Raw genomic sequence first — 23,975 nt, forward strand, 5'->3', positions numbered from 1 at the left:
CCCCAGAGCCCGCGCTGCCGGCGGGGGACCCGGCAGGCGCGGGTCACCGGGGCCCGGGGGGCGCGCGCGGCCAGCTGGGGCCCAGGACGCGCGCGGGGGGCGGCGGCCCGGCCGGGCTCCCCCCGCGCCCGCGGCTCAGGTGGGCGGTGCCCAGCGCTGGCGGAGCCCGGGTCCCCGTTCTGCCCGGGCTGGATGGCTCATTCTGCTGGCTGCGCGGTGGCGGCGGCTGTGTGTGCGCCGCGCCTCGCCGCTCCCCCCGGCCCCCCGAGCCCGGGGCGCGCGCTCTCGCCCGGGCCGCCCGGGCCCCGCGGAGCCGCGGCCCGAGGCCCCGGGAAGCGCAGCCATGGCCCTGCGGAGGCTGGGGGCCGCGCTGCTGCTGCTGCCGCTGCTCGCCGCCGTGGAAGGTGAGCGGGCGGGCGGGCGGGCGGGCGGGCGATGGGGGTGGGGAGCGGCCGGGCACGGGCGGCCGCCGGCGCCCACCCTCGCCCCGCGGCCCGCAAAGTTTGCCCCGCGGCCGGCGCCGGGCGCAGGTGGCCGCGGGGAGGTGTGTCCGGCCGCGCGGGGAGGCGCGGGCCCCGCGGGCGCCCGGGGAGCGGCGGGCGCTGATTGACTGTGCCAGGAGGAGGCGAGGGACCATCTTGCCGAGGCTTTGTAGCCAGCCGGGCGAGCGCCGCCCAGGGCCCGGGGCTGCCCACGCGCGTCCGCCGCCCCGGCCCGGGCACCCCCTTCGCGCCGGCCTGGCCTGGCTCGGCACGGGCTGGAGGGGCGCCGGCGCGGGGGCCCGACGCCCAGTCGGGGCTGGAAAGTTTGGCAGGGAGCAGAAGGAGAGGGGCGCCGCGGCTGGCCGGGTGGGGGCTCCGGGGCCGCGCCCCGGGATGGGGTCGGCGCCCCGAAGAGCGGGGACGGGCGGAGTGGAAGTGAGCGCGCCAGCCCCTCGCGTCCGTGCCTGCCCATCGCCCGCGGCGTACAATGGGGTCCCCTCCCAGAGAGGACTACGGGGGGATGGGTCCGTGGGCATCTCTCCCTGCGCGGGGTCTCCGGGCACCCCTGCGGGCCACCGCCCCGCTGGCGGCCGAGCTCAGCGTGGCCACCGGAGCCCGGGAACTTTCCAGCTGCCGTCAGGGCCGGACCAGATGCTCTTGCCATGTGTTGGCCTTGGCCGGGGGCGCGGGCCATCTCCCCCTGGTGCCGCTGACCCCCCGAGGGACAGGGGGGCTGCCAGGTCCCCGGAGCCAGCCTCCCCCGGAGGGGAAGTTAGTGGGGTCTGGGTGTGCCCACCAGCAATGGCCGAGCTTGCAGGGCAAGGCATGAATGTGAATAATGGTTCTCGCGTGTGCAGCACTTTACAGTTCTCACGGCGCTTTACAGTTTATGAAGTACTTTTCACTCTGTGCAGCTCTCTGTGCTGCACACGGCTGCACGTTGACAAGGTACTTTCGATGTACAGAGGGCTTTCCCACCCACCGTTGCCTTACTTTTCCCCAAATCAGTTTCCCGGGCAGCCAGGTGAGTGCGATTCTGGCTCCCTTTGAATAGGTGGGGAAACCAAGGCTCAGAGTCCGCGGGTGATAAAAATGGAACCCAGGGCTGAGGTCTGCAGCCTGGGCTCTCTTCACTTTGCTGCATCTTCTTGTTGCTAAACCCTTTCCGGGACTCCGCCACCGTGGGCTGAGGGGTGAAGCGCAGGCACACTTACCTCCGTCCACTGTGGGCTACTGCCAAGCGCCCTTCCCCTCTAGCAACTCAAAACCAAAAACAAACGAACAAAAAATTCCAAACAAAAAAAGCCAAACCCCAGAACAGATCCGATAGGCCTGGAGGAATGGCTCCAATGGGGATCATGATAGAACTTGAGTTTCTCTCTCAGCCACGAGCGCTTTCGTGACCATAGTTCAAGGGGTGAAGGGGCGACCCTGGATGGTGGCCACCGTTGCTGGCACCGAAGCCGCTGTCCCCTGGCTCCTGGAGGTTTCGGAGCCTGCCCGCAGTTTTCCGGAGTTGGGCCGCTGGGGCTCCAAGGGTGCCCCGGGGTCCCGGGTGTGGAGGGCAGCCCTGGTCCCGGCTGCTGGCGGGAGCTCCCTGGAATATGGCTGAGGTACCACTTATTAACTCTGGCTTTGGGGAAATGACTCATGCGTTGGCCCACTGTACATTGGGATGTTTACAGTATTATGGGGAGCTTGGCATAAATATTGCTATGTAGGTTGCAGTCAGCGGTGCTGGAGGGGAAGAAAATTGGCCCCTTTTTCATTGGACGTGTTTTTAATTACCGTGGGGTAGATAAAGGGCCATGTCTGTCCAGCCATGGTTTGGCAGGGAGAAGGCTGCGGCCAGGCTGGACCCTGGGCCCTGGACCCAGGGCTGGTCGGCTGCTGACATACCAGGAGGGGATGGCTGCTCTGGCTGCCACTTGGGGGCAGGGTGGGAGGAGGGCTGCTGTGGGTACCCCACACCTCGTTTCAGTGCCCCCTGGTCACTAAGGAGTCTGGTCCATTAGGGGTTAACAAGGAGCTGACCAAATGGATTGGGAGATGGTATGAGGTGGAGGTCGGGGGCCCTGCTTCTAATTTCCCATAGGATCCTGGGCCATCTCCCTTCCCTATAGAGGCCTCCTGGGTGTAAGATGGTCTCCCTAGTCTCTTAGGATTCCATCATATGCACCCACTTCCCCTCGCTGAGCCTCAGTTTCCTCATCTGTCAAATGAGGGTGATCATGACGCCCATCCTGCCTGTCTCACGCGGGTGTTTGAGATTCAGAGCAGATACTGAGTGGGGAAAGTCCACCTCGAAGACCTTTGTGAGGCCTGTGGGGGTGGAAGATGCGGAGGGACAGCGCTGCTTGTGGCACATCCCCAAAGACACCAGGGTCCTCCTGGGAGCAGCACCGACTGTGGAAACAGACAGGACTAAAGCTTGGGGTGGTGGGAGGGTGGCCCCTGGGCCTCCCAGTAGCCAGAGACATGTGGCCACCACTTCTTCCCCTCCCTCACCTGTGCCCTGTAGTGACAAGGCTGTCCTGAGCCTAAGGTCCTAGGAAATCTGCAGCCTTTGGAATGTGAGAGGAGAGAGGGGGTGATGTGTTGGGGCGGGGGACTCCTGGGTTAGGATGTCGAACTTAGTATCTCCCCCAAACCATGAGACCCTCCCATGGGAAACACAAGTCCAGAGCATCTAAAGTGGGGGCTTTGAGAGGGATGGGAGTGCCCAGGGGACACAGCCAGCAAGAGAAGAGGCCAGTGACAGACCAGCCACTAGATGGAATCCAAAGGTTGAAGTTCAGAAAAATTGGGTCTCCTCTGTGCTTTTGATCTCTTAGTATTTCTGGAGCTTCCTCTCTGGCTGGTACGGTGCTGGACCCTGGAGCAGGTGGGGAGGTAGGGGAAACGCTGATAGGGAAAGCAGTTGGCAAGATCTAATGTGTAACTGTGTGCCAGGGTGCTGCCAGGAGGAAGTTGTGAACCACCTGGGGCAGCAGAGGCGGTTTGGGATGCAAGAGGGTTATTCCGCCTTTTATGGCTTTATCGCTTGCCTCATTTTCTCACTGCCCATTCTCCCTGCAATGAAACTTTCTCAGCCACCTGTCACACTAACGAACTGTGTTTTCCAAGTTAAGGAGGATGACTTTGGGACTTAGGGGAGGAGGAGAATTTTGCCTAGAAGAAGAAACTGTGTGAGGACGCGGAGGCATGGTGATGGGATACGTACCTGAGGGTAGCTGAGGAAGTCAGGGTTGAGGGCAGCAGTGGGAGACAAGGTGGAGAAGGGGGGAGGGGGGCAGGACAGGTCCTGAAGGGCTAGGATGGAAGGAGAAGGAAGTTTGGACTTGATGCCGAGGGTAGTGAGGAGCCATTGAAGGTTCTTGAGTCATTGAGGGACCTGGCCAGGTATGTGTTTGAAAAAAACCACTGACTTCCAGTGTGTGGGATGATCGGATGAGCCGGACCCGCTCCTGCACTATCAGGAAAAGGCCAGCTTGTCTGTTCCCTGCTAGACTGTGAGCTCTCTGAGGTCATCTGCCTCATTTTTGTGTCCATAGTTGTGGTAAAAAAGAGCTCAGCTCAGATGCCACCTCCCCAGAGGCCTTCCCTGATTACTTCCTGAAACAGACCCAGTTCTGCCACTTTCTATCCTACCTACTTTGGTTTGCTTCATCACACCCATCACCACCTGAAACGTATCGGGGATTTGTGAGTATCCTTGTTTTGTGTCTGCCTTGCCCACTAGACTGTACACGCCAGGAGGGAAGCGGTTCTTACCTGCCATGTTTGCTATGGCATTCCCAGTACCTAGAACTGTGCCCAGCCACGTGAGCACCCAGTAACTGAATGACTAGGGGAGGCATGTTGAGTGAATGAATGATGAGTGGATATATTATATTGTGCCCGGCAGTATCCGGAGAATGACCCACACACAGATGGAGGGTCCATCTGGCCGGGGAGATGAAGGAAATCTTCCTGGAGGGAGAAGCCGAGGGGATGGCTTGCAGGGAAGTGTTTGGGGATAATGGATAGACCAGTTCAGCCAGAGCTAAGGATTCAAGCAGGCCGGCAGCAGCGAGGTACTGGACCAAGTCCCTTCCTTATGGAGGTAGAGGGAGACTGCCTGTCCTCCCCCCGACTCCTCCTAACCCCCCATCCCAGCCCTCTGCTGGGCCCACCTCTATCTAAGGCCCAGCAACCTTCAGTGGGATTAATTTGGAATTGGTTTTCCTTTTATGTTTGTTTCTCCTGCTTCTCATTTTTTAAAGGAGGCTTGCTTTCATATATTCATCTTAACCAGGAAATCAGGGCTTAGATTTAAAACCCAAATGCTGTAGAATTTAAAGGCAAGTTGACTCATTCACTGATTCCTCCATCCAACCATATATTTTATAAAAGAGTCACTGGGTACCTCTTCCATGTCAGGCGCTGGATGGGAGAAAGGATGTTGGCTTTGGTGGGGAACGGGCCCAACTGACATCACGGACAGTGTTGGGTAGAAAAGACACAGCCTTCAGGGGCAATCAGACCTGGGTTCGAATCCCAGCACTGAGCGCTGTGTGCTCTGGACAAGGATCTCAGAGTCCCTGGACTTCCGTTTCCTCGGGGAGTCCTGTGGATACCACTTACAGTGTCAGGCACACGAGGCTGAACATTCCATGCTGTTCTCGGCCCCTTGGCGTCCCCTCCCCCGGAGCACCCGTGATGGCAATGTCCTAATTTGGCCTCCTTTTTGGCGTTTGGATTGTCCAGACAACACATCAGCCCTCAGTGTCTCCCCCAACCCATCCCGTCCTGTGAGGCTGTCCTTCCTGGCACATTTGGCCCCCTGCAGGGTTTTGCCTCAGCCTCAGAGCCAGGGTAGAAGCCGCTGTGCTGGACACTTCTGCCTGCCCAGAGCTCACCTACTAGTTTGAACCACAAGTCAGGTCCATGCTCACAGAAAGGCCCCTACAGGAAGCGGGGTGGATGGAGCGGGCTGGTGACAGAGAGGCCTGGGCTGGGCCAGGCAGGGGAGCTGTGCTCCCTCGGACAGTGGAGGGGTGAAATCAGGATGGCCTCCTGGCAGTGGTGAGCCTGGCCTGCACCTCTGACCAAGATCCTGTCCCATCTAGTGCCTGGCCTGGTTGCCTGACTTAGCTGGAGATTGGGTAGATCAGTAATGAGGCCAGGGTTGGGGGGGCGGTTAGGAGGTTGGGGGTCTGTATTTTTAACACACTCCCCAGGTTTTTCCATTGGGCAGGCCAATTTGCCCCCCTGGTGGCCCAAGATAAAATACTGGACTCCTGGGAAAGAGAAAGAGGAACCTCAGCAGGAAGCTGGAAAAGACTGAAATGAAGTGAACTCAGTCCGTTAGCGCCCACTGGCCCGGGCTGCCTGCCGGCTGGTGTACACAAAAAGGCTTAGCCGGGGGAGGGCAGGGCGGGAAGAATGTTTGCACAGGGGTGGGGCGGCCGTTGCTGGTGACAGCACCTGGGAGCTTCCTGATTGGGATCAGCTCAGGCTGATAAGGCTCCTTGAAAACGTTTTAGGGCCTTTCCTAGCAGCTGCCTTCTGAAGGGTGGAAAAGGGGGACCCCTGGCTCCCTGGAGCCCCCGTGTCACCTGAGGGGCTTGCCTCGCTCTCCTCACCCTCGGCCTTGCTCGGTGGGCTTCCTGGAGCCATCGGTTGCCCTGCTGCGGCCCCTTAAGCGTGGAGGTGTCCTCAGGGAGGAGACCTGGCCTGCTCAGTGGCCTTGGACAAGTCATGTGCTCTCTGAGCCTCAGTTTCCTCATCTGTAAACTGGGGATACTGCCTGTCAGGGGATTAAGGGAGATGCTGGATACAGTGACCAACAGAACAGCCTGAGCATGGCGGTGCCCCGCATTCATTAGCTGTCATTGCTATGAAAGGTCAGCACTCTCATTCCTTGACTCTGAAATCCCACGGTGCTGACCGCTTTCACTTTTTCAATAGGGAGAATAGCCTGGGGGGAGGGGCGGGTATAAAAAAGGGTGTTTGGAGTCTTACTGTTTTTTACTGTGTGTCCTCTGGCCAGTTTCTTAACCTCTCTGAGCCTTGGTTCCTAAGGCTCAGTCATGTTCCTTGCCCTTGAGGTGGTTGTGAGGAATGAATGTGTTAATCCGCTAAAGACTGAGCTGAGGGCGTGTCTCCAGTGTGATGAGCACGCGGTAAATATCAACTGTTGCTGCGTCTGCTGCTGGGTACCAACAGGAAACGGGATTCAGAGGAGGGGAACGCGGCTGCCGTTCCACTAGGGGGATTCTGTCTCCAGCTCTCCCCACCGCCTCTTCACTCAGCTGCAGGAAAACCAAAGATGCAGAGTGAAGTTCTGAGTCTATCTGCCTTGGGGGCGGTTGCGAGGCCCCTCTAGCCTGCCTCTGGGTTTCATCCGGGTTTTCCTCAAAGGCCCCATCCTCACCCCGGTTCACCCTCCCTGATCCTGGGATCCTCTATGGCTGTGCCTTCCTTCTTTCCATGTACCTGCCAGGGCCAACTTCCACTCCATGATAATGAGAACGGCCATCAATTCTTGCGCCAGACACTCCACTAAGGGCATTGTGGACGCCGTCTCATGCAGTTAATCACTCCATCATCTCCACCAGGTGGCTTTATTATGTCCATTTTACAGATTCGGAAACCAAAGCTGGGAGAGTGAGTGGTCCAGGGACACATAACCAGGGAGGGGGAGGCAGGGATGGGAACCCAGGCTCGAGTGACTCCAAAGCTCATTCTCTTTATTGCCATTTAAGCGGCTTCTGGAATGTGCTTGCCGGCTCAGAGGAAGGGCTTGGCTCTGGCGAGGGTCTCCAAGGCAGCCGTCCAGCCTCTGACTCCATCGACATCCTGAGATAATGCAAGCGGGAGGGTTCTGGAACTCACAAACCTGCCATAAAAAGGCAATCTCTGTCATAATGGTCAGAATAATGTTGTTCTAACTTAGACAAATCGGGTGTTAACTCATTTCGTTGTAAGGGGCGCCTCCACAGAGAACCGAGGAACAGTCGCAGGGCCATCCGTAGCCTGCACTTCCAAGTCCATTAGCTCATTGGGTTTTCACAGCCACTCCGTAAGTGGGCCGGAGCCAGGAGGCCCATTTCAGAGATGAGGAAACTGAGGCCTGAGGGATACCATGATTTGCCCAAAGTCAGTGGCCAGACCCGGCTTGAAGGCAAGCCAGTCTCAACCGCCCAGAGATCATCAATCCAATTTGAATCCTTCGCCAACATTTAAAAACCAAGAGCTTTGACAGAGGAATTCTGTTTCTGGCGTCTCTGAAAAGTCAGACAATCTGGCTTCCCTGGGCCCACATTCCCACATGGCCATCGTTGGCTGGAGCTGAATAGTGGCTGGCTCTTCAGGCAGAACGTGTGAGCGCTGGGGGTAATTCACCACCAACTTGAGCCACACATTTGTGTTACTGGTCTGGCCCCTGCAGGGTTGCCTTCTAGATCCATCCCTGTCTCTGTGTGTGATCTGGAGTAAATTGCTTCTCCTCCCTGGACCTCAACTGCCTCTGCTCTGCAATGAGGGGGTGGGACTTGGTGGTTTTGGACGCCTCTTCCAGCTCCAGGATTCAGAGCCCAGCGGGGAGGGGAGAGCTATAAAAAGTACAGGGTTCTGTCCCTGGAAAGTGTAGCGGTTACCCATTGCTGCATAACAAGCCAGCCCAAATCGTATTGGCTTCAAGCAGCAATGACTCAGCGGACTGGCTGGCTTCATGATTCTGCTGCTGCAAGGTGTCCACTGGGGCCACTCATGAGACTGCCCTCAGCGAGGTGGTGCTGCAAGGTCCAGCGTGGCCTCACATACAACTTTGAGGCCCTGGTAGGAACGGCTGAAAGGCTGATCGCCCCCTCTCACTCCGTAAGAGCCCTTTCCTGTCGGTAGTGTAGACTCAGCTGTCTTCCATGGCGGCTGGCTCCTAAGAGGGTAAAGCGGAAATGGCAAGACTTCTTGAGGCCTAGGCTGTAATGTGAAAACATCCCCCTGCCATCAGAGCCGGTCACAAAGCCGTCTTCTCAGATTCCCCCAGGCGTCCTCCTCAGGTGCAGGCGGAGGGAAATGTCCCAGGCTTGACCTTCTCCTCAGTCATTAGAGAAAGTCTCATTCCGTGCTCAGCGGTTTAACACATAAAATTCGACTATATGTTGCCCAGAATCTCAGGGTGACACCTAGAGCTCATCACCCCGACTCACCCGCTTCACCATTTGCACACATCTCCATGTGCTCTGGGCCAGCCTGTGGTCCAAACTGAGATTTAGACCCCGCCCACCTAGGTGGGAGGAGTGGCTTTGTGCTTAGCGATGGGAGGCATTGTTGGTGGCCATTATTTGGAGGCATTCTCATGGGGTGGGGGTAACAGGAAGCCAGAAACCTCATTCCCCACCTTCTGTTCCCTCCCACCCGACCCCAGCATCGGCCTCCAGTGTTATCTGCCTCCTCCCGGGGAGCAGGTGCCCTCCGTTTCACCTTATCCTTTGCCTGGCACAAGGCCTGGTTCATGATAGGCACTAACTAGATGTTTGTGCAGTAAAGGAACCTACACATTAATTAAAAACGGCAGCCCGGACTATAGATATTCAAGACCTGGCATGGGGCTTGAGGCCAGAGGAGGAGGCCCTGGGCTGGTAGGATTGAATTTGGAGGAGGGAGCCGGTCACATCATCCCTCTGGACCTCAGTTTTCTCATCAGTACCTTGGGGGGCTGGGTGTCATGATTTTAGCGACCTCAGAAGGAGCAGCTGTGTTCTTCACCCCACTACAAGAGTCTGTAATGGCCCTGGCCGGTTTTGCTCAGTGGATAGCGCGTTAGCCTGTGGACTGAAGGATTCTATTCCAGTCAAGGGCACATGCCCGGGTTGCGGGCTCGATCCCCAGTAGGGGGCGTGCAGGAGGCAGCCAATCGATGATTCTCTCTCATCATAGATGTTTCTTTCTCTCTCTCCCTCTCCCTTCCTCTCTGAAATGAATAAAAATATATATATTTTTAAAAAGAGCCTGTAATGGTGTGACTGGGGTTTGTCCCGCCCATCTTGGCCAGGAGCCACTGTAGGAGCAGGAAAACATCGGAGGGAATTTAAAGAGTCTAATGGCATTGGCCAATTGCTATCATATCTAACTTTGGACCACAGGTTGGTTCAGAGCACGTGGAAATTTGTGCAAATGGTGGAGGGGGCGGGCGGGGGACACTGAGCTCTGAGCATCACCTTCCAAGACATGGTGAAGACTAGGGGCGATGCAGAGTCCAACTAGATGTGTTAAACCACTGCGCTAGAAATGGGGCTCCTCTTTGCCACCCCCAGTACAGCTAAGGGAGTCACAAGAGTCCTGACTGGCACTCCCCGACTCCCAAGCTGGCCTGGACTGTGAGCTGGGTGTTGGGACGGCAGTGCCCCTGGGGGAGAGGGGACACATGTCCTGTCTGAAAAGGCAGGTGCCACCCACTCCTGACCAAGTTACCAGGCCAGGATCTGGGCTCAGTCTTGCCGGTTCTTCTCATCTGCAACGTCCTGATATTTATGGAAAAACGATTTTTTAAAATTTATTCAACTTATTCTAAAATAGTCTGGCCACACCAATCCGTGTTTGCCAGCTGGATTGGGCTCACTGGCTGGCAGCGCACAAGCTCGAGTGTCGGTGTGCGGGGGAGAGAGGTAGCCAAGGTGTCATCTTCATTTTACTGATGGAGAAGTTGCTGCTCAGAGAGCTGAAGTGACTTACCCAAGGTCACAGGGCTGGGAGGCAGTGAAGGTGTAAGAAACGCCTCCCCGCCTTCAACTGGGGAGTCTCTTTTTCTGTGACTTCCCTCCATGGGTTCCGTGTCCCACCTTCCAGAAGAGTCCAGGAACATAAGCCCCTCTCAGGCATCTGCCACGTTTGCAGGCAGCGAGCCTGTCTTCCTTCCGTTTCTCCTTCGAGGGCAGAGTCGGAAAGCACAGGGCCCTAGAGTAGAACCAGGCCAGGTTGGACCCCTGGCTCTGATGCTTACGCACAGCCTGACCTTGGCCCTTTTAACCCTTTGAGTGCCAACCAATATCCTAGGAACTATGCTAAAATTGCCAAGGCATTTTTGCCGATTGTACAGCAGTTTAGGAAAAAAATTCTTGAATCGCAAGTAAATGAAGTTACATATTCAAAAACTTAAGGAAACCTTTACTACATTTGTTTTCATCTTTGGCATATATTGTTTGCTGATTGTATTATAAAATACTAGTAGGAAAAAAACAAAAAACTGCAGGAGGAGCGCGATCGTGCTCCCCGGCACTCTAGGGGTTAACTTACCTCTTTGAGCCTCAGTTTCCTCCCCTGTAAAATGGGGTTAGGAAAGGCTTCCTGGAGGAGGCGACCTCTAAGATTAAAGTTAAGGAATAGCGAGGCGAAGAAGCCGCGAGGCCGGCATTCCGGGCAACGGACAGCATCTGCAGAGGCCCAAATAGGAGGCCTGCGAGTGTGCCATGTATCTGGGGAGCTGCAGAGAGCCCTGTGTGGCTGAGAACAGGGCACGCCAAGCACTGGGGCGGGGTGCAAGCTGCCTGGCCCCAGCAGGGAGAGAGTGTGGGGTCAACATTCCCATTATGGCGACGACATATGTCCGCAGCACCAACTTGTCACTTGGCCTGCGTCCATGGGAAGCCGGAAGGACAAAAAGCATCTGAAACGTGTAAGTAGGGAGAAAGCGGCTTAGCGCACAGTGGGATGCGTCCCGCCTGAATGGGGCTTCTCCGCCTCTCACGGGGAGGCAGAGCCTGGGAACAGCCTCGGCCAGAGCCCGTGGGGCCTTTCTGGAACCCACGAAAGGCTGTAGCCCAGGGAGTCTGCTCGCGAGTCAGGGCCCCGGCCTGTGCGTCCTCTTGCCTGTCGCCATCAGTGTCAGCTGTCACTCCCTGCGGCCTCGGATGGCAGCTCCTGCGGCTCGGCTCTCGGGAGAACCGTTGAAAGGGCTCCTGAGCTGCCAAGGGGGCCCCAGCGCTGGGTGTCCCGTCCGGAGCCGGCCCGGAAGCCCCGCCATGCCAGCGAAGCTCAGGACCCCTTCTGATTGGCCCCTTCTGGGGTTGAGAGGTTCCGATGTCCCCTGGGCCTGGGTCCAGGGATATAGCAAAGGCAGGAGACACTGGGGGAAGGTCCTGGACTTGGGAGGTAGGCAGACTCTTCAGATCTGACCTCTCCATTGGCTGCGCCACCTTGGGTAAGGCTCTTCACCCTCCTCAGCCTGGGTTTCTCATCTGGAAAAGGAGGATAATGTCTCCTAAGTTGTTGTTTGGGGAATGAAAAGAGGTCATGTGTGAAAAGCAGGTGTTTACCGACCCTCTCCTACCCTATTTCTCAGCTTTTCAATGAGAATCTAATCGTAGTAATAACAGTAGCCGCCACCAGCATTTATTGTGGGCTTGCTAGAGACCAGGCACTGCGTTTGGGGGTTATTATTACTCGCTTTCTTTAAATTAAAAAATTAAGGCTTCGAGAAGTGAAATAATGTGCCCGCCGTCACTCGGCCAATAATGATGGAGCCGGAACCCATACTCAGGCAGCCTGACTTCAAAATAGATCCACAAAGAGCTGCTGTCCTTTCTTTCCATTCTTTTTTAAAAAAAAACATTTTGAACACACAGAAAGTTGCAAGTATAGTAAGATAAGCTCCCATGTATCTTCCACCTGGATGCAACATTGTCGCCACATTTGCTCTCTCTTTGTATGCTGTGTGTGTGTATGTACTCGCATGTATTTTTTGGAACCATTTGCACATAAGTTATAGACTTGGACAAAGAATTGTTTACTGAGATTCATGTATGTCTGAGGTCCACTTTAAGCACTATTTTACATCACTCTGCCTGGCACACAGTAGGACTTGAATATTGGCGGCAATTAGGAAAAATAACAGGTATTGGCAGCAATTAGAAAGATAAACCCACCAAGCACTCCCCCCCCCCCCATTACCTCATTCAGTCCTCACTGTGAGTGGCGTCTTCATTTTCAGAAAAGGCAAGAGAGACTCAGAGGTTAAGTCACTTGTAGCAAAATGTGAGCTTGGGATGAACACCTGTGTCTGCTTGACAGCGAAGCTGTCCTACAGAACATCGGGGATCCGTTTCTGTGCCCTCCAGGTTTGCCCCTACGGTAGCCACCAGCGCACAACCCAGCACAGCAGATGGCAGCCTCCCTCCCAGCTGCAGTTGGATGTAGCCCTTTCCCTCTGTAAATCGAGGGGGAATTATAGAGGCTGGTGGACTTGGAAAAACTGGGAGCTGGCCCTGGGTCCTGCGTTAACCAAGTGGTTATGAGGATTCCTAGAATCCACCATGCTACTTCCTCCTGCCCTTCCTGGGTACCCTTCTCACCTTCTCTCTGTGGCCGATTCTTGCTGCTGTGAATTAAGACCAAACTTGAGCATCTCCTCCTGTTTGAGGCCTGCCCTCATGTTGCACCTTCTGTCCTTGGCGGCCTCCGTGTTCTTGGTGGCACCTTGCATTCATTCCTTTTATACTGTCCAGGTTAGGCCACTCTGTGCACTGTGTCAGCGTGTCTGATTCCCTCCAGTCACACTGCATGATCCTCTGCCACATCGATTGGATAGTGATGGTTGCATAGTGGTTAGCAGCTGATTACCTGGATGATTTGAGTGATTGATAGTTGGAGTGATGAGTGGATAGGTAGGTAGGTATATACATACACACATACACACATTCGTACATAGAATGGTTTCGTGGAGGTGCATGGGTTGGATGGCTGGGTGGATGGGTGGATGAGTAATGGCAGGATGGCTGCATGCGTTAGACACTTGGGTGGATAAATGGATGGAAGAGTGAACAACAACAAACATCGGAATGCATTTCTCTCCCTCCGATTCCTTTTGCTGTCTGCACTGTGGCCACCTCCTTATCCTCTGGACTTAGAAAGAGTTAGCAAACAGAATACTCCCTAGGTGGGGAGGACCTTTCTGAGCCACTGACCGGCTTTGCCAGAGTTTCCGCACGGGGCGTTCTGGAGAAGTTGGCCCGCAGAATGGATTTCTGTAAAGTAAATCCTATTTTCCATCGACTTGGCTCACACTCCTGGAGATATGTTCCTGCTGTCAGGGGCTGGTGCTCCTGGAGGCTGGTGACAGGTGGGGGAAGAGCTGAAACTCCCCTGGGCATCAGCTGCCCTGAGCTTCCACTCACTCAACCTTGAGAGCAGGCTGATGCTGGCCAAACATGGGAGCTTGGAGCCAAGGGGAACAGATCTGGCATCTGGTCCCAGAAGTCGCAGCTGCCAGTGGGACGCTCTGCTCCTCGGCTGCTGGGATAGCACACTCAGCCTCACCCAGACTTACCTGTTTCCATTCATTTGTCCATACACCCTCCCTTCCTTCCCATGATCCCACTCTCCTTCCATCCATCCACCCACCCGTCCATCCATTCACCTGTCCATCTATTCAGTAATAATTTATGAAAGCTTCCGGGATGCTGGGGACAGAGAGCAGAATTGAACAGGCTAGACATTCTGATGTGAAAATGTTATATGCCAGTAGAGCAGTGGTTCTCAACCTTCTGGCCCTTTAAATACAGTTCCTCATGTTGTGACCCAACCGTAAAATTATTTTTGTTGCTACTTCATAACTGTAATGTTGCTACTGTTATGAATTGTAATGTAAATATCTGATATGCAGGATGGTCTCAGGCGACCCCTGTGAAAGGGTTGTTCGACCGCCAAAGGGGTCGCGACCCACAGGTTGAGAACCGCTGCAGTAGAGGGACAGACAAGTTCTCCTTCCTCTTCTTCCTTTCCCATCCGCTCTTCCCCTTCTCCTTTTCTCTTTCTTGTCTTCCTCTTCTGTCATCAACATCACCATGCAGCCTCCCACCATTGAGTTCCTGTTAAGTGCGAGGCACCATGCTAGCTGCGTTCCTAGCATGTTCTCATTTATTCCCCTCGACAATCCTGCATAATAGTTATTAACACTTGTTTTGCAGATTTTAAAAAAGCAGGTTCAGAGATGTTTGGTGATGTGATGACTACATACTTGTGTGTAAGATGGAATCTGTTGGGTGCAAAGGGCTGGTGGGGAAGGCATATTGGCCAGGTAGGACACATAGTGGATGGGATGAAGGGCATTCTTAGCAGAGGGAACAGCCTGAGCCAAGAGCTGGAGGCTGGAAAGGGGCATTGGGGGATGGAGCAAGAACAGGGGGACGTAGGCTAGAGGTTGAGAGAGGCTGTAGGGGGGTAACCTTGATTAAGCCAGCTGGTTCTGCCCAGCTGGCTACTCTGGTCATGGGCGGGGGGGTCAGGGTGGTGGGGACCATGGCAGAGTGAGCATGACAGGGGAGGACCGATGTCTGGACCCCCTTCTACCCTGGCTGAAGCCCTCCAGCTCCCAGAAAACTCCTCAGTATCCTGCCCCCCCCCCTCAGTTCACCCCCTTGGTGTCGGGAAGGTTGTGGGGTTGTGAACCTCTGCTGCGGTTCAGCTCCTCCAAAGAGCCTGACAACCCAAGCGGTGCCCCAGGAGTCACCCCTGGATAGAAAATGCTGGAGCTGGACATGTAGAGAAACAGAGGCCCAGAAAGGGATGGAGGCCCAGTTGCAGGCCTGAAGCCTGGGGCAAGGTGCATAACCACTAAAACTCTTCCCAAGGGCCAGTGTGGCTCAATGGTTGAGCATCCATCCATGAACCAGGAGGTCAGGGTTCAATTCCAGGTCAGGGCACATGCCCAGGTTTCAAACTCAACCACCAATAGGGGGCATGCAAGAGGCAGCTGATCAATGAGTCTAATCATTGATGTTTCTCTCTCTCTCCCTTCCTCTCTCTGAAGTCAATAAAATATATATATATATATATATATATATATATATATATATATATTTTTTTTTTTAAATATATTTTATTGATTTTTTACAGAGAGGAAGGTAGAGAGATAGAGAGTTAGAAACATCGACGAGAGAGAAACATCGATCAGCTGCCTCCTGCACATCTCCCACTGGGGATATGCCCGCAACCCAGGTACATGCCCTTGACCGGAATCGAACCTGGGACCCTTCAGTCCGCAGGCCGACGCTCTATCCACTGAGCCAAACCGGTTTCGGCAATAAAAATATATTTTTAAAAAATAAAGTCAATGGCTATCTTTTCAAGCTGTAGAGACTTGGATGAAGTATTTAACATCTGCCTTTGGTCCTTTTGAGAATGAGGTGGGATAAAAATAAGTGTTGGGCTTTATTTTTTAATTTATTTATTTTTGTTAATCCTCACTGGAGGATATTTTTTCCATTGAGATATATATATATATATATTATTTATTTATTTATTATTATTTTTTCTTTAGGGGGAGTGGAAGGGAAGGGGTGGGGAGAGAAACATCTGTGTGAAAGAGAGACATCGATTGGTTGCCTTCTGAATGCACCCCTACCAGGGCGGGAACAAGCCCATCAGGGACTTGCCCTTGACCGGGAATCAAACCTGTGATCCTTTGGTGCACAGACTGAGGCTCTGTCACTAAGCTACACCGGCCAGGGCTAAATAATGGGCATCTTTAAAATGACTTAACCATTCTGAACTTGTTCACGCCTCTGTAAAATGGGAATAATACCGATAAAAATAAGACATCTAGTCAGTGTTTTCCTCACTGTAAGAATGGATGCTTCAAAAGGCAGGCATTTGTCTGTTGTTTACAAGTGTCCAGCATGGTGCCTGGGATATAGTAGTGCTCAGTAATCCGTCAATGAATGAATGAATGAAGAGCAGCCATCATTTAAGGGCTTCTTACAAGGTGCCAGGCGCTGCACAAAGCCCTTCACATCCTGCTTAATCCTCAAAACTGCCCTGAGGAATAGATATGATTGTCCCCACTTTCCAGATGGGGAAACTGAAGCTTAGAAAGGTTGCATATGACTTGCCCATGGTTATAGGGTTCCTGGGCAATGGAGTGGGGATTAGACCCTGCTCTGGGACTGCTAGTTGCCCTATTCTCCTCATTCCCCTTCCCTGGACCCTCGTTTTCCCATCTGGAAAGCTCCGGGGCGGGCCTCTGACCTTCTCAGGGTCCTTGCGCATGGACTTCCCGCAGCTCTAGGTTGTCCTGTCGATTATGACCAACTGCATTCCGAAGGGAAAAGGCCTGGAGGTTTCTTGACGCTCGCTTCCCCTCCTGGGATTGTAACACCTGCACCTCTGTGGCCTCCAGGCAGCGCTGCCTGGGTCCCGCGCCCTGTGACCATGGGGAGGAGCTTTCTCAGGGCCCTGACGGCGTCTGTGCCAAGGTGCGAGGCTCCAGCTGCACGCGGCGGGCCGGGCTGCTGCTCTGTCTGGAGCACTGTGCGGAGAAACAAACACAGCTGTGTTTATTCCAGAAATTACACATCCTGATAATCTGCTCACTCGGGGTAATGCCTCCCCGTTAGGATCACAGGGGGAGCCACACCGAGTTTCCTGAATTTCAGGGTGGATGTTAATTCTCTGCGACAACTGTGCTGTTGAGCAGACCTTGGCCAGCGAGTAGACCTCAGCCAGCGGGCACCTCGAGGCCTGTGGAGATGCCGAATTCTCCAAGTGGTGGGTGAGCTCACCTGGGCATGAGATGCTGGGAGGAGAGGACCTTTTGCCTTGAAACCTCCAAATTGGGGGATTCGAGGCTGACACTCCCCAACCCTGGCCACACTTGGGACACAGAGACAGGCACACCTATATTAGGAGAACTTGGCCTGGGGTTGGATTTTAAGTGCAATCATGTTTTTCTAAAACATTTCCATGATTCCTTATTGCTTTTGGAATAAAGACCCACCCTTCCCCTGGCCCCTGCTTGGTCTGGCTGCAGCCCATTCTGTGGCTCGTCTCCATCACATACTTACTGGGTCCTGCAGCTCCAGCCACTCTGGCCCTTCAGTCCCTCTTACTTCCTAGGCTTCCTCCCACCACAGGGACTTTGCACAGGCTGGTCCCTCCTCCCTCATCACCCAGTTAACTCTCACCCATTCTCCACTTTTCCAGGGACGCTTTCCCTGAGCTCCTCAGAGCTCCGCAGGCCAATCTTTTGCAGCACTTGTCAAAGTCATCATTTGAAAATAAGTAGTGTTTCCCCGAGTGTCTCTCTGTCTCTCCTCCCAAACTATAAACTCCACAAGAGCAGGGACCGTGACTGAATTGCTCCATCGCTAGATTCCCCGGGCCTAGCATAGTGTCTGGCCCATAGTAGGTGTTGGGTGAGTATGTGTTGGTTGGAAGAATAAATGACGGAATGACTACACGGTTCTTGGGATAAGCAGAAGGAAGATATGCTTCTGTTTGTTCTTTTGGGTGACAGTTGGCAGAGTGCTGTGACACCCGTCATCCCCCTTTAATTGAGCAGACTGGTATTGAAGTCTGCAGGGGCTTGGCACAGGGCCAGGCCCCCGGGTGGGGGTGGGGGATCTGAAGTGAGTCAGGCATCATGGACCTTGCCTTCGGAAGCTCACACACTCGCCTCCTGGGATTTTGCTTCTCCTAGATGGACGGGGGAGGATTCTGACAGTTAGGCAGGGAAGTAGCTTGGGGGGGCCGCATAGTGGCTGAATGTGGAGGGATGTATACCAAGATCTCTGGCACTCAGATGGGTGGTGCAGGGGGAGGAGGGGTCCCTGGCCTTTGGGCGTCTGCAGCCCTGGTGCCTTGATAGCCAAGCCTCTTATCCATGTGACTGTGGGCAAGTACAGCGGGCAACGTGGACTGTCCTGCCTTATGGAGCTTTCCTTCTAGTGGGCAAGACTGAAAGTACTACCCAGTGCGCTGGTTAGGTGGTGATGGTGCCAAGAAGCAAACGAGAGCAGAGAAAGGAGGATGAGGGGCCGGCTGGAGGAGAGCGCTCAGGACCGGCGTCTGAGCAGAGGTCCGAGTGAAGCGAGAGAGAAGGCGCTGGGGGAGGGTGTCCCAAACAGTCAGGGCAAAGGCCCTGGGGCAGGAGTGTGAAAGGAGGCCAGTGGGCTGGAGCAGGAGGTGGAAGAGGGGCTGGGGGAGGACCTCAGGGGGAGGGGACCATGGCCAGGACTTAGCGTCTACCTTGATTGAGATGGGAGTGGTGGAGGGTTTTGAGGAGGCTGCAGGATCTGTGTTTAGAAAGCGCCACTCTGACTGCTGTGGGGACACGGACGGATGAAGCAAGGGACAGGAAGGAGCCTTTTCAGAGTCCAGGTGAGAGATGCTGGTGGTGGGCCTGGCGTGGTAGCAGGAGGTAGGGGTGGGGAGGTGAGAGGTGGTGGGGGGACAGACCTGCTGATAGATGGCCCCATTTTTGCTCCCCGATGTCCTTCTTCATTCGGTTGGAGGGGGAGGGAAGGCAGCACTGTGTGTCTCTTCTCACCCTGACCTTTCACCCCTCCACTCGCCCCTGGAGGCTCTGCTGGGGTTTGTGATGTAGAAGCATTTATCTTTTTATTTCTAACATAAATCAATAATTAATTAACAACCTGATCTCCTAGCAGCTGCATTGGTGATGCCAGCATGTCCGAGACTGTTCTGGGGGCTGGAGGACAGAGGCGCAGGGAAGAGTCTGGTCCGGGTCCAGGTCCAGCTTGGGCAGGACTTGCCGGGTGACTGAATGCGTTTCTTCCCTCAGTGGGCCCTGGCCCATCTCTCTGTAGAATGAGAGGATGAGACTCGGCACCTTCTGGCCTGGCCTGCAGAACCTCACGGCCAGCATCCTTGGACCTGCGCACATTAAGCGCCTGCCGTGTGCTGGGACACAGCAGGCGCTTAATGTGTGATATGGAGGGGGCTAAGCCTTTTTGTAAGAAAACCGGGTTAAACAAAAGGCATGTGTTGGGCCCAAGATGATTAAGTAAAGCGGGGCTGGGGCCGCCGCGCAGGGCAACTGACCGAGCCGCTCTGCAGCCACACCAGCTGGGTTCGAGTCCTGGTGCCAGCTCTTGCTAGGTGAGACACGGACAAGTTTCCTTATCGGTAAAATGGGGATAGTAATAGGCCCTACCTGATTAGGTTGTGGCACATAGTAAGTGCTTAATACATGTCAGCATCATTGTGTAGCAAGCAGAGCACAGAAGCCAGAGCCGGGAACACTCGTCCAGCCTTTGCCCCTGGCCCATGTCCAGTTGGAATTTGCCTGATTCTTGGTTCAAGTAGTCAGCCCTAGGTTTCCCCTTTGGGTGTCAGGTAGAGCCCAGCAGCAATGGCCCCAGGAGACAGCGCCCTCTAGAGGGAAGGACTGTACTTCAGCACCAGGTAGAGCATTTTCAGGCTGTGTGACCTCAGACTGGGGAGCGGCCTCTCTGAGCCCTAGGGGTGATGAGTTTCCCTGCTTGTGCAGAGGGGATATAAGAAGCCCTGCCTCCCAGGGTTGCTGTGAGGATGAAATAAGAACCCATTTGGAAAGGGCTCAGAGGGTGGGGCTCAGTGAATTCTGGCTCCCTTCTGCCCAGATGTGTGGGCCAGCCACCCCCCAGAAGCGGGAGCTAAGAGCCGCGGGGGCCTGGGAAAGGTGAGGGGGGCAGAGAGAAGGTGGTGGGCAGATATCCCGGAGGTGGAAGGTAGGATTCAGGGAGGTCTCGGAAGGGGGTTGGGGGCAGAGGGTGGCTCTCACAGTTCTTTCTAATTTTTGAGAAAACCTTTCCCCATATTCATATAATTAAGATTATTTTTTAAATGCCGTGTTGAAATGAAACTAGTCCATTTTCGTATGACCTCATTTCATCTGACACCCCCAACACTCACACACACACACGCACACGGCTAGATGTTAAAGCTGCCTTTTGTGCTTGTGCTAGAAGGTTCTTTTGCACAGCCGGTGAGTATTTAGGGAGCCCTCTTTATTTTCTGACTTGGAATGGAGGCCCTTTGGGGACCTTTAACAAACGCTGACACTATTGCTCCCTGTAGTTCACCAGGCGTGTTCACAGCACTGTCTCCGTGGCTCCTCCTGCCATTGGGGGGGACAGTGGGGGGCGGGGGGAACTCCCTATGATCTACCCCTGGAGGTAGGGCCACACCATTTTCCTGTTTTTACCAGCAGCATTACAGATCCAAACTCAGTGTCTATTGAATACAGATGAAGAATGGGGCCCATAATACAGATGAGGAAACTGAGGCTCAAAGAGGTGAAAGAATTTGCCCAAATGGGTCCCCCCGTACCCACCCGATTCAAACCCAGGACTCTAAATTCTCTGTGTGTCTCCTCGGCTGCCTGTCTAGTCAGCCCCTTCAGATGGAAGACCTAGAGGACAAAGGGCTTGTGCAAGGTCACACGGTGATGAGTAATGCTAGGATGACAAACGTTATTAGCACGGTGTGCACTTTACAAAGTGGGCTCACATTAGCATATACTGCGGCCTTCCGGGAGTCGTGTTGCCTTGTGGAATCTGTCACTGTGAGGCAGGACTATTAGCTCTGTTTTCCAGATATGAAGACTGAATCTCTGAGAGGTTCAGGAACTTGCCCAAGGCCACACAGCCAGTCAGCGGCAGAGCTGGGATTTGAACCCGTGATCCAACTCCAAAGCCCATGCTCATAGCTGTTATATCAGGCTGGCTGGAGTTGGTGGGGACGGAGCCAGGAGTTGAATCCAGGGCTCTGACTGTCCTCCCAGCTTCCAGAAACACAAGCACAGGCAAGAAGCTGCCCTTATCCGGAGCTCCTGATCGGGGAGGTGGGGCCCCCGGCTGTCCCTTCAGGCCCCGCTGTGGCCTGGCCTGTGGGCAGCTGGCCCTGCCGGCTCTTGAGGATAAAGTGCCCCTCACCCTCACACACACCTCGTACAGTTCACCCCCACAGTCTTCGACTGAGCCTTGAAACAAGCGGGGCAGGGGTCCCCAGTCTTCAGATGGGGAAACTGAGGCTTGAAAATGTGTATGCCCCCAAAGAGTGCTACAGGAATGTCAGCTTTCTTTGGCTGTGGCTGTGGTTCTTTTGAGTCATGAGAAGCTGACAAAAACGATGACCTCCCCACCTCTCAGCAAAAATAAACACAGGCACACATGCCTTTGTATACAAACTCAGGGCACGCACAAGTTAAACACTCAGGTTTTCTTGCTCTGCGGTGCCAGGATAATGGTGACAGCGTTGTTTATTTATTTTTTATCTTTAATTTCTTTATTGGTTAAGTTATTACAAGTGTGTCCTCATCCCCCCCAATTAACCCCCAACTCCCCCCCACCCCCCACCCCCCACTCATGCTCCCATCCCCCTGGTGTCCATGTCCATTGGTCTGGCTTATATGCACGCATACAAGTCCTTTGGTTGATCTCCTCCCCTTACCCCCGCCCTCCCCTACTTTCCCTCTGGAGATTGATAGTCTGATCGCTGTTTCTCTGTCTTTGGGTCTGTCCCTGTTCATCAGTCTATGTTGTTCTCTCTGTTCCACAAATGAGTGAGGTCATGTTTTATTGAGCGCCTGTTTTGTGGCAGGCAGGGCGTTTGTTGCTTCACGTACATTGTTATCCTCACTGCAGTGCTGCAAGGCGGAGACACGGAGGCTCAGGGAGGCAAGCGCTCACGGAGCTTGCAGAGCAGGGATTTGAACCAGCTCTGCAGACTCTGAAGGTTGTGCTCTCTGGCCCTGTCCTGGGAGGGGCACAGTGTTGCAGCATCCTGCAGAGGCTGTCCCGAAGAACCAGGGCCCCGAGGAAGCTCAAGGTCGTTGTTAGCTTCTGCGTTTGGGAGAGGAGAGCTATGCTGACTTCCCCTCGGCCTGAGCAGGGAGAGTGGCCGAGGACCAGGCTTGTCTAGCTCCCGGGGAAGCCCCCGTACGATGGCTCTTCTTCCGCTTCCTAGGAGTCTGATCGGAGGGCCCCTCTCTCCGAGGAATTTGCTTAGAAAGTTCTGTATGACTGGAAAATCTGCAATTTAAGCCACACTGTTTGGCTTAAATTATGGGAGTTTCCCTTCCCCAAAATTGCCTCCCACCCTGGACAGCTTCATAATTCTTATAGGACACTCAGAGCTCTTTGGAAATTCATCTGCCCGTAGGGCTGGGGCGGGGGAGAGGGGGTGATAGATGCAGAGCTGGGCTTTGGTCTGGGAGCATCAGTGGCGCCTGCAGGCCCCCGTCTGGTTCCCATGGGCCCCAGGAGGAGGCCTCTTCAGCTTCAGCACAAGGCCCAGAGCCGGCTTCTGCCTGTTCGTCCCTCATTAGTAGCCTCAGGAGTCTTGTGTGGTGGTCAAGAGGGTGGGCTCTGACGTCTGATGGGCCTGAGTTCAAATCCTGCCTCACCACTTACGTGCTCTGTGGCCTTAGATAGGCTGCTTTCCCTCCCTGAGCTTCAGTTCTCCATCAGCCAAATGACAGTGACCATATAAAACAGAGGCACACAGCCCCTTGCCTGGCACAGAGGAGGTGTGCAATGAAGATAATAGTAGTTAGTCATCGTTATTGTTGCCATAAGTGGGGGATGGAAGGGGACACATCGCCCAGCCTCTAAAAGTGTGCAGATGGGTTGTCTGCAGGAGGCTGGTCAGGGGTAGGCCTCCCTTTCCTCCTGGGCAAGACTGAACTGGGAGGGGGATTGGGTGAGGAGGGAGCTGGCAGGTCTGGGGGAAGGTTGGGGACAAGGAGGCCCCTCTTGCTTGGTTGCTACTGGGAATGAGGGCGGGGGGCTGGGCCCAGGGGCACAAAAGCCTCCACCCTTCAACTTTTCCTCCCAAATAGTTCTGGAGGCTGGACAGAGTTCCTCGGGCTCCCTTCCCAGCGCCTGAGCAGGGCCTTCGTTGAGCTGCCTCCCCACCCTGCAAACCCTCCTTGGTCGCCATGCTGGCCGGAGCATGGTCCTCAGGGGGTGGGAAGGGGTCTGGGAGCATCAATGGGGCCCGCAGGCCGCAGTCTGGTTCCCATCGGCCCCAGGAGGAGGCCCCTCACAGCTTCAGCCAAGGCCCTTTGAGGGTGGGGCAGCCCGACGCGTCTGTGCGGCTGACACGGTGGCAGGGTCACCGCGGATAAAGGCGCTGCCCGGACCCCGGGCCCAGCCTGGAATGGGGCTTTCTTGTCAGAGAGGAGCTTTTCTTCCCAGTGCACTGTGGGGTGGCAGCAGGGGGTCACCCGGTCTTGGAGGATAATGGAACTTCGCTGATGGAGACGCGGGAATGAGCCTGCCCCCCTCTTTGGAGCTGGGGGGAGCAGGGGGCTGAGGGCCGCTGACAGGCTCAGAGATGTCTGCTGCCACCTTGGCAATGGCTCTCGGAGTGGATTCTGAAGGGGAAGCACAACCAAGAACTTGGGGCTCCCCCCAGAGGCCTCTGGGAATCTGTGAGCCCAGCCCGTGGCCTGACTAGGAATCTTGGGCCGTGATGCAGTGCCTCATTGATGTTTCTTTCCTTCTTTTCTTTTTTCTTTTTAATTTTATTGATGTCAGAGAGGAAGGGAGAGGGAGAGAGATAGAAACATCAATGATGAGAGAGAATCATGGATCAGCTGCCTCCTACATAACCCCCACTGGGGACTGAGCCTGCAACCTGGGCATGTGCTCCGGCCGGGAATCGAACCGTGACCTCCTGGTTCATGGGTCAGTGCTCAACCACTGAGCTATGCCGACCGGGCTCATC

At 54.8% G+C, this 23,975-nt stretch overlaps 1 protein-coding gene across 2 annotated transcripts in view; it reads left to right on the forward strand.

Moving 5' to 3' along the window:
• Window positions 1-227: 227 nt before the first annotated feature.
• The window catches only part of EPHB2 (EPH receptor B2), a 181,309-nt gene continuing 157,561 nt past the window's right edge, over window positions 228-23,975 (forward strand). Inside the window, exon 1 of one of the 2 annotated variants that reach the window (XM_036351701.1) lies at window positions 228-404. In XM_036351701.1, the coding sequence (XP_036207594.1) occupies window positions 344-404 (61 nt within the window). In that variant the 5' untranslated portion in view covers window positions 228-343. The remainder of the gene's footprint in view (window positions 405-23,975) is intronic. The other variant, XM_036351702.1, reaches the window with a different exon arrangement.

The sequence above is a fragment of the Myotis myotis genome, unplaced genomic scaffold (assembly GCF_014108235.1).
Source record: "Myotis myotis isolate mMyoMyo1 unplaced genomic scaffold, mMyoMyo1.p scaffold_m19_p_2, whole genome shotgun sequence".
In the NCBI taxonomy this organism is placed as follows: Eukaryota; Metazoa; Chordata; class Mammalia; order Chiroptera; family Vespertilionidae; genus Myotis; species Myotis myotis.